The sequence below is a fragment of the Mytilus galloprovincialis genome, chromosome 3 (genome assembly GCF_965363235.1).
Source record: "Mytilus galloprovincialis chromosome 3, xbMytGall1.hap1.1, whole genome shotgun sequence".
In the NCBI taxonomy this organism is placed as follows: Eukaryota; Metazoa; Mollusca; class Bivalvia; order Mytilida; family Mytilidae; genus Mytilus; species Mytilus galloprovincialis.
In genome coordinates, this window is record NC_134840.1 from 36157061 (window position 1) to 36174159 (window position 17099).

At 32.9% G+C, this 17099-nt stretch overlaps 1 protein-coding gene across 3 annotated transcripts in view; it reads left to right on the top strand.

The window, feature by feature from the left end:
- Window positions 1-16795, top strand: part of LOC143067826 (N-terminal kinase-like protein) — a 40127-nt gene extending 23332 nt beyond the window's left edge. Inside the window, exons 11-20 of one of the 3 annotated variants that reach the window (XM_076241394.1) lie at window positions 1445-1537; window positions 2851-2913; window positions 3242-3430; window positions 8107-8182; window positions 8959-9084; window positions 9958-10127; window positions 10648-10788; window positions 12942-13121; window positions 14377-14704; window positions 16610-16795. In XM_076241394.1, coding sequence (XP_076097509.1) covers window positions 1445-1537; window positions 2851-2913; window positions 3242-3430; window positions 8107-8182; window positions 8959-9084; window positions 9958-10127; window positions 10648-10788; window positions 12942-13121; window positions 14377-14704; window positions 16610-16743 — 1500 coding nt within the window. In that variant the 3' untranslated portion in view covers window positions 16744-16795. The remainder of the gene's footprint in view (window positions 1-1444; window positions 1538-2850; window positions 2914-3241; window positions 3431-8106; window positions 8183-8958; window positions 9085-9957; window positions 10128-10647; window positions 10789-12941; window positions 13122-14376; window positions 14705-16609) is intronic. The other 2 variants (XM_076241395.1, XM_076241396.1) reach the window with 2 other exon arrangements.
- Window positions 16796-17099: the final 304 nt, after the last annotated feature.

Sequence of the window (17099 nt, forward strand, 5' to 3'; positions counted from 1 at the left end):
AAAATCTTCTCCTTTGAAACTGCTGTATCAATTTTAGCCAAACTTAGGCTAAATGAGTTTCAGAGTATCTAGTATAAATTTTATATTTTATTTCCTTGTATGTCAAGAAACATTGCTCCTATGGCTAAAATAGAACATAGGAGAAAATGATTATTTTTTTTGGCTTTTGAAGAAAATAGGACGATCCAAAAAACATTTAAATAAATTGAAAAGCCAAAATAATCATTGATGAGAGATTTAACCAAAAGAATTAAGGTGAGCGATTCAGGCTCTTGAGAACCTCTTGTTTTCAAAGAAGTTTCAAGAAGAAATCTTCAATTGCACAGTATTGTGCAATAGATTTGTTAGATCTTTGACCACATTAATTTTGTGACAAAAACTGTTTTCTTGCTTTATGCATTAAGGGCACACAGTTTGTCCTGCTAGAGGGTCATTTTCTATCTAGTTTATATGTTGTTATTGTTGACAACATGGAAGTCAAGTTTGATATTGATAATCATAAATTTTACCTATTAGGAGTTTTGGTCCTTGTAATATTGATAAATGCCAGAACACAAATAAATGTTAAAGAATCCGGTTTACTGTCATTTTGACAGCTCTTGTATTTTTTAAGTTAAAGATCTTTAAAACTAGTTTTAATCCAGAAGAAAGTAAAAACATTGCTTGACTGTACCTTAAATTTGGGGGGGGGGGGGGTTAACATAATATTACAAATTAAATATAAGTTAACCAGTCTGAAAATACATGGTTAAATGGATTTTAATTCTGAAACACTCAATGTGGTTTATTAATTCCTTTATTATTTCCATCATAATCATAATTCTTTATATTTTAATTCAAAGACATTTTCTCTATTCTGTAGCATATACAGACCATGAGTTAATTTATATTCTTCAACAGATGAAATACTGACAAAAAGAAAATAAAGTACGCATGTTGTTTTGTTGTATGTATATAAACCCTATGCAATAACTTACTTAGTATTAAATGTTAAAAGATGAAAAGTGTGGGCTGAGTGCATAAGAAATTTAAATTAAACATAGTTTAAATTTTTGTAGAAGAAATAAAGACTCTAGCTAGTTCTAAAGTTTGCTCCAAGTTTTCAAAACTGGTGACAAAATATAGAAGCTGGCGATTTTTCTGGCTCCAACTTTTTGGAAGCCAGAACAGCCCCTGTCCTCAGCAGCCGAGTGGTCTAAGTAGTTACTACTGTAATCACTGGCCAGTCAAAACTGAGGTTGAGAGTTCCAACCCCACTCAACTCTAACTTAATTGACTTGGATTGTCAGTTTTCCTATCAAAGGTTGGTGGTTTTCTCCGGGCACTCTGGCTTCCTCCACATATAAAAACTGGCCACAACTAAATAGCCTAACTTCGGTGCTTAAAAGTGGTGTAAAAACGCCAAAAATCAATCAGTTTAATGACAACTTTTCCATGTTTTCAGGCAATGTTACAGTTAGCTGCAAAGTTGAACTATAAAAACTTAAATGAAGAATTGATGAAACACTTTGCAAGATTACAGGCCAAAGATGATCAGGTAAATATTCATGTTGTATTGAAAAAGATATTTTGTTTATTTTTATGCCCCACCTACGATAGTAGAGGGGCATTATGTTTTCTGGTCTGTGCGTCCGTTCGTTCGTCCGTCCGTTCGTTCGTCCGTCCGTCCGTTCGTTCGTTCGTCCGTCTGTCCCGCTTCAGGTTAAAGTTTTTGGTCGAGGTAGTTTTTGATGAAGTTGAAGTCCAATCGACTTTAAACTTGGTACACATGTTCCCTATGATATGATCTTTCTAATTTTAATGCCAAATTAGAGATTTTACCCCAATTTCACGGTCCACTGAACATAGAAAATGATAGTGCGAGTGGGGCATTCGTGTACTGAGGACACATTCTTGTTTGGCATATTAAATTGCTTTATGCTATAACTGAGTGCGTTAGATCAATAATAAAAAAAAAAAAAAAAAAAAGAAGGAATTCATTGAAAAAGTTTTGAATTGTCAAAATCCTCGCTTAATTAGTCATTCTAGGTTAAAGTGTTCATTGATAACAATAATGGGCAGAGACAACTAATTATTTGTTTGTTTTACAATTTATATAAATTCTTGTCTGAATTCTATAAGGCATTCAAAACTTTATGATTGAAAGCTAATTTCCCTAATCACGATATAATAAACAGCGATATAAGCTAAGTATAAGGTGTGAAAATAAATGTTCCTGTCATAAACAATATTACCTACGGGCAATATCCCCGTACTTAATCCTATTGATTTTTAATCACAGGTAAACCAAACTATGACACGGTAATTAACAACTTGCAGTTATTTTCCATGAACAGTTTTAATCAATTTTAAAAAGTAAATTATAACTGATATTCGATATATTTATTATAGATTTAATAAAAAAACTTGTATCTTCTTTCAATAAAAATCATGTGTTATGTTACAATGTTTATCGATAGTCAACACTATACTAGAACTGCATAACATAACTGGAAATAAACATCCAACTCCATACACATTTCTCAGGATTATTCTTCGTTGAATTCTTAAATTCGTGGTTCGCTGTGACCCACGAAACCCACGAAAATTGGTATACCACGAATAAAAATGAATCCACAGTATCCAAGCTTTCTGCTAATATTAAGACAGAGATTTTTTCTGATAATTGTTGTAGACACTCACGCCTTTGGGCATTTAGTTGAATCTAGGGACTACCTTGATATTTGTGTAGTTACTTAAAGTGAAAACAGCTTTTTCCATTTATAAGATTTGACATTTTCCTTCAATGCATTCTGTATTTCAAACCATTGCCATGTATAATGTATGTAGTAATTTTTCTTCACATTACAGGGAGGTATTAGAACAAACACAACAGTATGTCTGGGTAAAATAGCAGGGTACCTTAGTCCCAATGTAAGTACTTCATATCAATTTTTGTGTTTTTATATTTAAAAATTAGGTTTTTTTTAAATGGAAATACAAATTTTGTAATGATTTTCACTGTAACTTTAGAGTACTTCTTACCTATGTTTTTTATGAATTATAATCAAAGTCACGAATTTGACTGGCTGATGGAATACATGTTTTTTCTACTGATAGTTTTAAAGTACAGCATTAGAATACAAACAAGAAAGAAAAAATATCTTTAATACTCCAATCACAATTGTTAATATGCTTTTTTTTCAATACAGAATTTTGAATTTTTTGTGTGTATAATATGGGTTATTCATTTGTATTACAGATTAGACAGAAGATAATCACCTCTGCCTTCTTACGAGCTTTACGAGATCCCTTCCCTGCAGTCAGACAGGCAGGTATCTTAGGTATGGCGGCAACACAGAATTATTTTCATCTCAAAGAAGTCTCAATGAGGTTACTGCCAGCTTTATGTAATGCAACAATGGATCCTGAAAAAAGTGTCCGTGATCAAGTAAGTTAGTTTATGTAAAAAAATGTTTAAAATTTAAGTGTTTTAAGAGTTATACAGTGTAGATGATTAAAATACATGAAGTTGTCAAAAACATTATGAGTATACTTTTGAAGCTTTATTATCAAACGTTTAACAAGGTTAAAATTATCCCTGTTATTCAATATCAGATTTAAACCCCCTCTGTGGCCTTGTGGTAAAGTGCCTTCAGTGCTGGAGATTGTGGGTTCCAACCCTGGCTTGGTAAACCTAAAAACTTAAAAATTGGTGTTTGCTGCCAGAATTATGTGTCTAGGTTAGGATAATGTGTCTTCCTGCCTTGTGAACTAGCCTGTTAAAATCAGGATGAGTGTGTTGTTCTAGCACAAAGCATGGTTTAAATTCATATCCCAGTATCATGTTCTTGTCGTTAATATGCATTTAATATACCCCTGATTGCTAAACAGCCATCCTCCAGTATCAGATATCATAATCATATAACAGTACAAGTGATGACTATCCTGCTTCAATTTGTTGAATACACATGCCCTGTTTCTATTTCTGTATTTCTTGAATATTGTTCGACAGGAACTGTTTGGAAATATTTTTGTAACATGTGAAGGGTTAACATTAATTTGGTTAAGCTCTCTGAGTTTATAAAGATTTTTTTGTTAGCAATTAAACCATGATCACAATTGTGTTGGTTTTTGGGTGATACCTTTCAAGGTTATGGAAGTATTAGTATCATTCTGATAAATGTTTGAAAATAGTCACATTGCAAAATTGAATCCCATTATTTGTTATTAAATTATGACTGTAATATTCCTATAACAAAATTTGCCATTGCCATGGATGTATTGGTGGATAATATTTTTTTTAAAGGCGTTCTTTATTGCGTAAACCCCTGAGGGTTTACGCAGTATATATTGGATGATGTCCGTAGTCTTTCGGAACACCGGATGTTATTCGGAATACATCTTTTCTTTCTATGTCCACCTTTCATATACATGCGCGATAGCTTATTCGTCAAAATAAAAATAAATAATTATTATTTCTTGAAGACGATCAGATAATTTTCGGTTTTAATATATTAAGTACGAAAAGTGTAAGAAGATTTTGAGCCATCTCACTGATCAGTAGGCTACCCAAAACGACCAGTATAAAACTATTCAGCAAGAGGGAAAGGGATAGGTTAATATAAGAAACCGTTACAAAGCAACTTCAGTTCAGTTTCAATATTTAGATTATTCTAATGAATTTGTCAAATGTCAGAGGGAATATCTTTTTAAATTTGGTGGGAATACCAATGAGACAACTCTCAATCAAGTGGTAGACACAATATAGTCAAAGGTAGCAATTATAGGTTGTAATATAGCCTTCATAACAAATGCTTGGATCACATTGGACAGCATCCTACTAAGGACCCCAAAAGTTTTTTCTAAACACTGTTATAAATCAATTTAAACAGGAAAAAACTAAATTAATTTAACTTTAAACCAGAAGGAAAAAGCAAATATGAAGTGCACCAAAAAAAAAAAGACAACAGGGGCGTAGCTAGAAAGAAACGATGTGGAAGCAACTACCGCCGAGCGGAGCGAGGCGAAAAAATTTTGGGACCCTATTATGCAGAAATTTTTTTTTTTTCGGTTTTCGGTCATAGGACGGTTAAAAGAGGAGCGATATGTAGATAAAAATTTATGAATGTAAAAGTATTAATAAATCTTCTGAATATAGTAATACATAAACAACAAATATTTGTGATACAGAATTTACTCAAAATTGTCCAAAATCTGCTCTTCGGGTCTGGGCAGAAACAAACTTATCTATTACTTTGTCAACATTCACACTGAAATCCCGATGAACATGCAGTAATCATGGTAATGCTATGTAACTTTCGTTGTTCATTGTTGATCGTACATTTGTTTTCATTTACATACGTAGTACCGTGACTGATATATCTCAGGGCCATCATGGCATGGTAGCACTCGCGAGATGTTATAAACCAGCGTACGTGTTCGGCATCGAGCGACCTCCCAATTGAATTCGTCAAAATTACATGCTAGGTCAGTTTCGTATGTTTCAGACAATATTGAGATTTGTTAATTTGTGAAATTTCCTACAACACGATGAAGCCGTGAGATACAGCACAAAGAAGCGATTTTCTGATAACTTGACGCGACTCCACTCTCCAGTTGCCTTATCATATGGTCTATGAACACAAAAAAATAATGAGGCTTTCCAATACTGTTTTGGCGTGGTTCAGGGCGATTGGCTCCGGTAGTCTGTCAACCACATCGCCTCGGCATATTTTCAACGATATCGAAGGGATCTGATAATTCTAATGCCAAACTGATGAACTGTACTCTGTAAAATGTGCTCCAAAACTACATATCTTAGAATAGACTGAGTATTACAAATTCAAAAGTAAAAATCTTGTAAAAGATACAAGTAACCTTCCGATTTTGTCATAATCTCCAAAAAAAAAAAAAATTATTTTGAAACCAAATGTCGTTATCTAATGATATTTCATCAATTAAAAAAAAGTGACAACATAGGTGTTTCCTTTAAAATTCAATTTATAAATTTTTATTTTGCCATTTCTTTTTTTGCATGCCGAATCAATGTGCACGCAACTTCGGAGCTACGATCTTTTTCTGAATGAACAGCTTCATCAACACTTGTAACTAGGTAGTCAAACTAATATCCGGGATAGACGGAAAAGACACCAACAGTCTCCGATTCTGATTGACCAACTCATCTCTCTCTCTTCTGCTTTTTTTTTTTTTTTTTTTTTGAAAACGACGTGGATGCACGTGCTGTCGTGCCTCCGGGTAGCTACGCCCCTGGACAACCACTAAACAACATGCTTCTGACGTGGGACATGTGCTTATTAATACGCCTGGTTTAAGAGAATTCACTTACATACCATTAGACAGTAGTGTAACTTTAGCATGTAAAAGGCATCCTTCAAAAGTAAATGAATACATCGTGTTCAGATACGAACAGTTCATAAATGTGGCCTTTAAACAAACTAATGTTTAAGTGATGGTTATTCAGTGGTAATTTTAGGTTTTGACTATGTTATCTTTTTTTTTGTTTTCAATTTTGTTGCTTAATTTATAAGTACAAGCTGTAAGCTGTTTTGTCAAGTCTATAAACATCTTTATTGATGAATTGGTTTCGGTCTTCAAGGTGAAGAGGATACAGTGCAGTTCAAATTATATATATTTACAATTCAACTTGCAGGCCAATTTCATGACCCACAATTTAAAGTATAAGAAAGCATCAAAATAAAAAGGGACATTCGGAAACTATATTCAAAGCAAGTTAAAGGTTTAAAAAAGTTTTTTGTTTTTTTTTTACAAAAGAGGTTTGTCATCTAAAACGTTTCAGAGCGCAAAGCACACAACTTGAAATTGTCAATGCTTACTACCCTAAGCATAAAAAACCTTGTAGAGCAGGTGTAAGGATCTGAATAATGAACAACATCCAGCCATTGTTCAAATAACCATGAACATATATCAAATTTTAATAAACATGGCTATTTTATTTTACAGGTTCTCGTATTGCATTTCTTAAACACAAATATTTTTTGCATTTGAAACTAACTCTTATCTAAAAAAAACCAACATCGCCTTTGAATGGAACATCCGGTGGGTGACTTAGCATGTTGTCTTTCGGGAGAGAGGAGAAAAAAAAATCCTTGAACACGGGCAATGATTCCTTTATAAACAACACATTGGCCTGTAGTTACAGTTAGTAAAGTCTCTTATACCACAAAAATAATATAAAACAATACATCCTTATTAAACAATTATCTAATATTCAATGCCAAACAAGCATTTGGGTTTACGATTGCATTTCTTTTTTTAAAGAAAGCAACTAAGCCAACTTGTTTAAACATCAAGCACTTTTTGTCTAGGATTCAGATTATTGTATTTAAAGAAGGTTAGGGTAGGTTTTATCTTAAGGTAAGGGTAAAGTAAGTTGGAGACTATCGGGTAAACTTTATAAGTTACTTTGGTACTTGCATGAGCATGAAGGTTATAATTTTAAGTGGTTTAACTATGTAAAATCTGTGTTTAATGACTGTGGCTTTTGTGAACTATATAATTTTCCGGAGCAAGTTGATTATAATTATATTAAAATTAATGTAAGGCAGCGTCTCCAGGACCAGTTTATTCAAAAATGGTTCTCAGATATAAACAACTCATTTAGGGGGGAATTTTATCTACACTTTAAAGAGGGGTGTATACCACTATATATGTAAATGTACCAATTGTGAAGTTAAGGATTTAAGAGGGAAGTTCATACCTCCATATTATTTAAAATATCCAAATGAAGAAAGTACTTGGCATGCTTAAATATTGTAATAGTAATGTGCTGTCTAAGCTGTCAATTTTTATTCAAAAGGCAGAAAAGATGCTTGTCTAATTTAAAACTGTAATAAACACAAACTTATTTCTGAAAATGTATAATTTAAAAATGTATTCGGTTTGTATTATGAACTACATGTATGTTGTAATTAATTTTGTGTATAATATGCTCCTGTTACACAGTCTTCTGCGGCTGAGTTTTCTTTAATAAACTAAATTAAACTAAGAATATGTTAGGATAAGGATATAGCTAAATATACTAGCTTTTTAGGCAGATAAGTCAAGGTTCCCATGAAGTAATTGAACCTTTATTATTTATTGCAGGCCTTCAAAGCTATCAAAGGTTTTATATCAAAGTTGGAAAAGGTATCAGAAAATCCTGACTTACTGGAAGACATGGGTAATTACAAATTATTACCTAAGAGTTAACTTATTTAAAACACTTTCAAAAATATTATACCTAAAATTTTTCTTAGAACTTTTGTTGAATATAGAAAAGTTCCATAGAAAACTAAAAAAAAATTATTGTTACTTTGCTTTTTATATGTTTTTCGCTGTGAATCAATGAACTAATTGTGTGTCATGGATGGATACCCTATATCATTTGTTTTTCTTTTATACATGTACAGAAATATTTGATTGTACATTATGTTATATGACATTTTATTGGGTTAACAATTCTGTCATTACTCTTTGCTGTGATCAAGAGATAAATCATCATATAATTTCATTATAAAAGAATAAACAAAAACAATTTGCATATAATTTACACATATTAATGTGATTTACTCTTTATCAGAACACCAAAATAAAATAAAATAAAAAAAAGTATTGCACGTAGACAGTCATTGTGATTTTTTACTGACTTTTTTTTTGAAAAGATATTGCAGAATTAAAGATTTTTTACACTCAAACCTCCATGTTATTGAGATAGCAGCAGAAAAAAAACAAATGGATAACACATAGTTTAAAAACCTAACATGATGTCATTAAACATTAGACTATGCTACAAATCAAATCAATCAAAATAGCTATTATCCAAAAGTATACTTTTTTATATCAATAATGTAATGTGTCTGACTGAATTGATCATACATATCAATTTTGTAGCTATCAATTCTGACATAAGTCTTCATGATTGAATGTTACTATATAACTTGTATATTATTTTTGTAGAAAAAAATGTAATGACTGGTGGTTCACCATCTAGTGTCGCAGCAGGATGGGCTGGTTGGGCTGTTACTGGTGTTTCTTCATTAACTTCTAAAATATACAGCAAAGCTAAAGCTAAAAATCCACAAGGTAAAAAAGAATGAAGAATCATTTATACATCCAGTAGTGGTTAATAATGCTATAGTTTACTGTATTTTTCTACATATTTTTTTATCTTAGGTTTCTTTTGCAGTATTTTGTGTACCTTTGTTTTGGGTTTTTATATAATTTGTCATTGTTTTGCCACAGAATTATCAGTTTGTTTATATTTGATGTGTTTGATTGTCCATTTGGTATCTTTGACCTCTGTTTTTTCAGAAGTTTATGCAATTTGTCTTCAACAGTTAAAAATAGATTGTAAACATACTGATTTATATCAGTAGTAAATATTTAATGTTGCAGATTAGATATTTGTAATGTGTCTTAATATATAGAATGTGACAAAACTAGCAGAATTTGATAACACTGTCATCTCAAGTTAATTGGGTCAATTTGAGCATGTCTTCTTATTTAGGATCAATCCTCCATTACCTGTATCCACCTCAGTGGTTTCTTAGTTGTGTGCTCACCTAGAGTGCATGAGGTTCCGTGTTTTAGCCCCTTTTGGGTTAAATTTAAGACTTGAAATTTGCTGGTTCCTGCACTTAAAAAAATTGACTTGACAGTGTTGGTCTGGTAAAAGCTATTCCTGTTTCTTGGAGACTAATTAAATAACTAAGGTGGTCTAAATCACATAACAAGGTGTAGGTAATGAATTGTTGTTATATTAAGAGCAGGAGAAAGAAGGAAAAGTGTAATCCTTTAAGAGACTATTGAACTGCTGAAGATGTGTAGATTTCTTATATTTCCCACACAAATTAATTCAGATGAATCCAATTGAGTATATTGAGTATTAAAAGAATAAATGATACTTGTCATATTCCTAGAAAAAAATATTTATAAGATAGCAAATAAATCTTTTAGCAGGTGAAAATCCTTCATTATCAGGAGGAGCACAAAGTTCTACCGTGGAATCAACAAAACCAACAGTTCAACCTAAATCAGAACCAGAACCAGTCGAAACTAATCTTACAGAGCCAGAGGAACCAGACCAAGGGGGAGGATGGGATGATGAAGATTGGGGTGATATTGATGTAATTATATAGCACATTTTAATTTCAATGTTTCATTACATAAAACGGGAACAGAGTTATCTCCCATTTTCCCTACCACTACTTTGTTTTGGATTGATTTAGAAGTAAGATGATCACTTAATTGTAATTTCAAAATAAATTGATAAATTAATTAGTTAGTTTTCTTTCATTTTTCATTATTATCAGTTATCTTTTTCACACTATTTTGTATGGAAATCAGTTCAACAAATTTTTGTAAGATGAAAGGGAAATAACCTTTCACCTGTTATTTTTCAATGGTTTGCATGAAATTTCATGCTAAAAAAGTGTTGTGTACAGTGAAAGCTAGTTGTATCTCAATTAGAAAAAAGTTCTTATCTAATTTACCATTAGAAAAATCCTGTATTAAATTACAAAAAATGAATTAATGGTAAGGAAATAAAACTTCTTTAAATTATTTTGGGAAAACCTTTTAATGATCAAATTTCAATACGGTATCATGTTAACATTGAATAAAGTTAATTGTATTTTTTATTTTTAGGCAAGTCCTGTTTCCAGTCCAACAGTGACATCTACTACAGCCACTGCTGGTGTCAGTGGTGATAACTCTGGATGGGACAACGGTGATGATGATGATGACAACTGGGGAAGTCTGGAGGAGACACCATCTCAAATGCAATATGTACGTTTCAATTTTAAACCTAACAAATATCTTCAAGAACTTCAATTGCTATCATATTGCATATTTTGGTTTTCTGGAATTTTTGGAACTTAAAGAAGGTTTCAGTAAACAACAAAAAGGTGAAAGTTTTGAAATGGATACGCTTTGCACTTGTATAAGAATTTTGATTACATATGTAGGGCATAAAAACTCTAAATGTTGCTGTTAGAATCTGAATTAAAGAATTTTGGGGGTTTTAAGTTAAACATTAAAGAGACAACAACCCTAGAATTAAGAGGTCAAGATATGGTTGTCAACAAATGACAAATCACCCCAGGTCTAAACACATTGGATATAGATCACATGAATGCAATATTTAACAACAAAAAAAGATAATTGATAATTGTATGTTACAGGATGCTTTCTATTCAAATATCCCATCTAAACAAAAATGGTCTCAAATGCAGCTACAGCTTCAACATTTTGTATAAATATATTTCTCTCTTTTCTTGCTTTCTATCTTCCACATTTTATTATAACAGAAGAAGGGCCAATTTCCCCTGAATTTGTTTCACTACAGGGCCATTCTTTTAAAAGTCTGTCAATCTTTATGTAAGTTAGGAGTTTTTAGCTCAGTCTGTGTTCTATGAGGTTACAACAAAAGCATGACAAAAGCCTAGAACTTTAATATTGGCAAATATTTAAGTATCTAAGAAAAAGACAAATAGGAAGGATTTACCAAAACCAAATAATGATGAATGTAAAGCTGTTTATTATCTCTCTTATACAAATTAATTCATTTTGAAAAGAATAAAATTGAGAATGGAAATGTAACGAGAAACTCCCACATCCCGAGGTGTCCTTCGGCTGGCCCCTACACAAATATGCATACTAGTTCAGTAATGATGGGCGTCATACTAAACTCCGAATTATACACAAGAAACTAAAATTAAAAATCATACCAGACTAACAAAGGCCAGAGGCTCCTAACTTGGGACACGCACAAAATTGCGGCGGGGTTTTTTGAGATCTCAACCCTCCTCCTATACCTCTAGCCAATCCAGAAAAACAAACGCACAACAATACGCACAGTAAAACTCAGTTTAAGTGAGTCCAACGAAACAAAAGAAAATGAACAAACATCTACTGTAAAATTCAACAAAAACATGTATAATTTGCTCTTTTCTTATCAAAATGCCTTTAATAACAATTATATTACTGATTACAATTTGCTTTTTATAGAAATATAAAGAGTTGTAGTTTTTATACGACCGCAAATTAAATTTTTTAAGAAGGTTCAATACCACAAAAGGAAGGTTGGGATTGATTTTGGGGATGATGGTCCCAACCGTTTAGGAATTAGGGCCCAAAACAAGCATTTATCAAGGTTCAGGACAATAACTTGAGTATAATTATTTCAATTGGTCTGAAATTGTACCACAATGTATAATACCACAAGTAGAAGATTGGGATTTATTCTGGGCCAAACAGTTTAGGAATTAAGGACCAAAAAGGGTCCAAAAACAAGCATTTTTCTAGTTTCTGGACAATAACTTATTTGTTAGTGTATGGATCTCTCTGACATTGTACCATAAAATTCCACATAACAAAGGGTAGGCTGGGATTGAGTTTGGGGTTAATTGCCCCAAACATGTAGAAATTAAGAGCCAAAAAAAGGCCAAAAAGAAAAAAATTTCTAGTTTCCAGACTATAACTTGTGTTTTAGTGTATGGATCTCTCTGAAATTATACTACAAGGTTCCATACTACAAAGGAAAGTCTGGGATTGAGTTTTGGGGTTATTGCTCCAATGGGGGGTTTCAATAAGTTGGGGGAGGGGGATTTTTTGTTTACAATTGTTTTAAAGGATTCAATTTTTTTTTTCAAAAAATGTTTCAAGAAGAAATCTTCAAATGTACAATATTGGGCACTAGATTTGTAAGAAATTTGACCACATTCATTTTGTGTCAGAAATCTATTTTATGTCAAAATTTGATCACAATCACAAAGCTTGAATATTGTGGGCAAATTTACCCCAACTGTTCAGGGTTCGACCTGTGCGGTCGTATCAGGCTGCTCTCAGCGAATCATTTTATTTAAATTGTAATAATAATATTTAGAGAGCAAGATAAAATGGATGAATTACAAATTTAATGTCAATATATCTTTTGGCAGAAGCCAGCTCCCAGTAGATCTCATGCATTAAAACTGGACCATAAACCACAGAATTCTGACAGGAATAGTGAAGATGAATTTCTGTCAACTGAAGATAGTGGTTTACCTCAAGCAAGCTCCTATACCTGGGGAGCACCTCAGCAAGATGATTTCTTTGCCTCAGCAATGGGTTTACCAAAAGTAAGTATATAACTCAAGCCAGAACCTAAATCAGCCGAGGACCTCAGCCCGATGATTAATTTGGTTCAACAATGGGTTTGACGTAAAGTTTTTATTTCCTTCAAGTCAGCTCTAATATCTGGGGAAAATCTGAGCAATGGGTTAACTTATATCAATTATTGACCTCAAGCCAGCTCCTAAACCTAGGGAGAACCTGAACAAGATGATTTCTTTGAATCGGCAATGGTTTACCTACAGTAGATATGTTATAGTGAATTCCTGATTTGTCAGGGAATATGCAGAATCACTAAAATCATTAGTAATTATATATAATCCCTAAAAATGACCAGTGATTTTACATAATCACTGGACATTTTAATAATTATTCTACAAATTCCCTACTAAGATTTTAGGGATTATCAATAATTTAAGGATCCTTTGTTAGATAAAAAAATTAAATAAAGACAAATTATCATTTTTTCTTTCATATTCCTTGCCAGATGAAAGAATTTTGCTTTTAAATACAGAGGATGATCTTAAAGATATAACCAACACAGGGTTTCGAAAAAAAATTGGAGATTTCAAAATTAATATTATCATATACTTAGGCTAAATAACATAGGATTTTTACCGTATGATAATAGCATTAATTTAATGGGAATTCCTTATTTTTCTGTAATGGTGCTTAGCGGGCTGATATAAAATATTTATCATATACTTAGACTAAATAACATATGATTTTTACCGTATGATAATAGCATAAAGCTAACGTAAATTCCATATTTTTCTAATTGGTGCTTATCGAGCTGATATGAAATATTTATCACATGCCTTCCTGTAACGTTATCGCATGGCATTCTGGTGATACTCAGCAAATTCTGGGACCTACACATCAATGGTACTTTTCAGTGAAAAACATAATGTACACAACAACTGTTTGGATGTAGAAAAGTATATTGTGTAATATTCATTAAAAAAAACAAAAAAACAACAACAACCACAACCGAACAAACGAACAACTGAACGAACAAACGAATATATCAGCCCTAAACTAGCCAGTGATTCTACATAATCCCTGAAAATTTCAGGGATTCTATAAGCAAATGGTTTAGTCAGCTCTGATGTAGTTGAATAATATAATGAGCGGAATAATATAAAATTTCACTTTGTTTAAATTTCTATGAATAATAGTATAATAATAATAATAACTTATATAATAAGTTATATAATAAGTTGCAGTGTAAATTTACTAAATATTTTTACTTTTTTTTTTAAGAAAAAGCCAACCAATCTTTCAAAGACAACAGTCAGTGCTTCCAGTGGCCATTCTAGATTGAGTCCAGCTCCAGGTGGTGGTAGTTCTCGGTCAAGTCCAGCAAGGGTAACCAGCAATATAAACTCTAGTCAAGATAAATTTGAAGGTTGGGATGTAGAAGACACAGGGTGGGAAGATGATTCATGGAGTGATTCTAAAGTAACAAACAAATCTGTGACATCAGTCAATTCTAATAGTAAACAATCTAGTGTTAAGGCAAACAGTGATAGTGCATCATGGGAAGATTCAGGTGGAGGCTGGGAGGACAGTGGATGGGGTTCATTTAATGGTAAGATATAATAGTGCATCATGGGAAGATTCAGGTGGAGGCTGGGAGGACAGTGGATGGGTTTCATTTAATGGTAAGATATAAAAGTGCATCATGGGAAGATTCAGGTGGAGGCTGGGAGGACAGTGGATGGGGTTCATTCAATGTTAAGATATAATAGTGCATCATGGGAAGATTCAGGTGGAGGCTGAGAGGACAGTGGATGGGTTTCATTTAATGGTAAGATATAATAGTGCATCATGGGAAGATTCAGGTGAAGTCTGGGAGGACAGTGGATGGGTTCATTTAATGGTAAGATATAATAGTGCACCATGGGAAGATTCAGGTGGAGGCTGGGAGGACAGTGGATGGGGTTCATTTAATGGTAAGATATAATAGTACACCATGGGAAGATTCACGTGGAGGCTGGGAGGATATTGGAAGGGGTTCATTTAATGGTAAGATATAAAAGTGCATCATGGGAAAATTCAGGTGGAGGCTGGGAGGACAGTGGATGTGGTTGATTTAATGGTGAGATATAATAGTGCATCATGGGAAGATTCAGGTGGAGGTTTGGGGGACAGTGGATGGGGTTCATTTAATGGTAAGATATCATAGTGCATCATGGAAAGATTCAGGTGGAGGCTGGGAGGACAGTGGATGGGATTGATTTAATGGTAAGATAATATTGCACCATGGGAAGATATAGGTGGAGACTGTGAGGACAGTGGATGGGGTTCATTTAATAGTAAGATATAATAGTGAATCATGGGAAGATTTAGGTGGAGGACAGTGGATGGGGTTCATTCAATGGTAAGATATAATAGTGCATCATGGGAAGATTCAGGTTGAGGCTGGGAGGACAGCAGATGGGGTTCATTCAATGGTAAGATATAATAGTGCATCATGGGAAGATTCTGGTAGAAGCTAGGAGGACAGTGGATGGGGTTCATTCAGTGGTAAGATATAATAGTACATCATGGGAAGATTCAGGTGGAGGCTGGGAGGACAGTGGATGGGGTTCATTTAATGGTAAGATATCATAGTGTACCATGGGAAGATTCAGGTGGAGGCTGGGAGGACAGTGGATGGGATTCATTTGATGGTAAGATATAATAGTACATCATGGGAAGATTCAGGTGGAGGCTGAGAATCTGAAAAAATTTCAAGATTTTAATTATTGGAATCATAATACATTTAGCATCGATATTGAAAATGGTAATAAAATGAATTACCTTCTGTAAAATTACCCCTCATGTTGCTTTGGAAGAACAAATGTACAAGCAAATATACAGGCATAATTTGATTGTTGATTGGCATGAAAGCATGTTGATTCAATATGTTTTAGTGGACTATTATCCGAACACTTTTCAAAAGTAGTAAGGATGGTTTATTTCAATCTAAAGTCAGATCAGCACAATAGTTTCAGCATATTAGGAAAAATACAAAACTATGCCACCATCATATTGCTGAAAACAAAGCTTAACATTTAGAGCATGTACTAGGTACTGTTATATAGAGAATAATACATGGCAAAGTCCGTATCATATGCTGTATCATCCCGAGACATCAATATCAGCCCAAGGGCCTTAAGGCCGGAGGGATGATATTGATCGAGGGTGATACTGCATGTGATACGGATTTTGCCATGTATTATACGCTTTATCATATATTTCAACAGAAGAGTATTATATTATATGAACTGTAGGGGTGTGATAAAGGGTATGTGATAAAGGGTGCGCATCAAAGTTGTTCGATATTGATTAAACAGCAGGCTATTTATCAAATATGCAAAACTACTGTATTTATTACTAAACATATGATAAATTGAAATAAACAGTTTTCCTACAGGAAGATATATTTTAGTTCATGTAAATTCAAGGTAATGCATACATACATGTATTAATAAATTATAAATTCTTTCAGACTCAACAAAAAGTGATGTAGGAAATAGGGAAGAAAAAAGGTTGCAACGACAAAAAGAACTTCAACAAAAAAGAGAGGCCCGAAAGGCTCGCGGTGGATTAAAACTTGGAGCCAAAAAAATGGCTGCAGATTGAGATTATAGTATTTATGAAGTCATTATGTAATAATAAATTATTTATGAATTATGATTTATGTTGTTTTTTCTAAAAGTAATTTCAACTTTTTTATCACAAGGCTTGCCATTACTTTAGTATATGTATGTTATTCAAGGTGACCTGTGAATAATTGTTAACCACCATTATGAGTTTATTAGTTGTTTATATTACTTTTAAAGATGCATAAAAAAAATTCTTAGAAAATTGATGCAACTGTTTATATTTACATTACAACATGTAGCTTTTGAAATTCACAGTATGACATGGCAAAGATTGGTCCTTGAGAGATTGGAAAATGTCTTTCGTTATAATGTATATTAAATGCAATAAAAAAA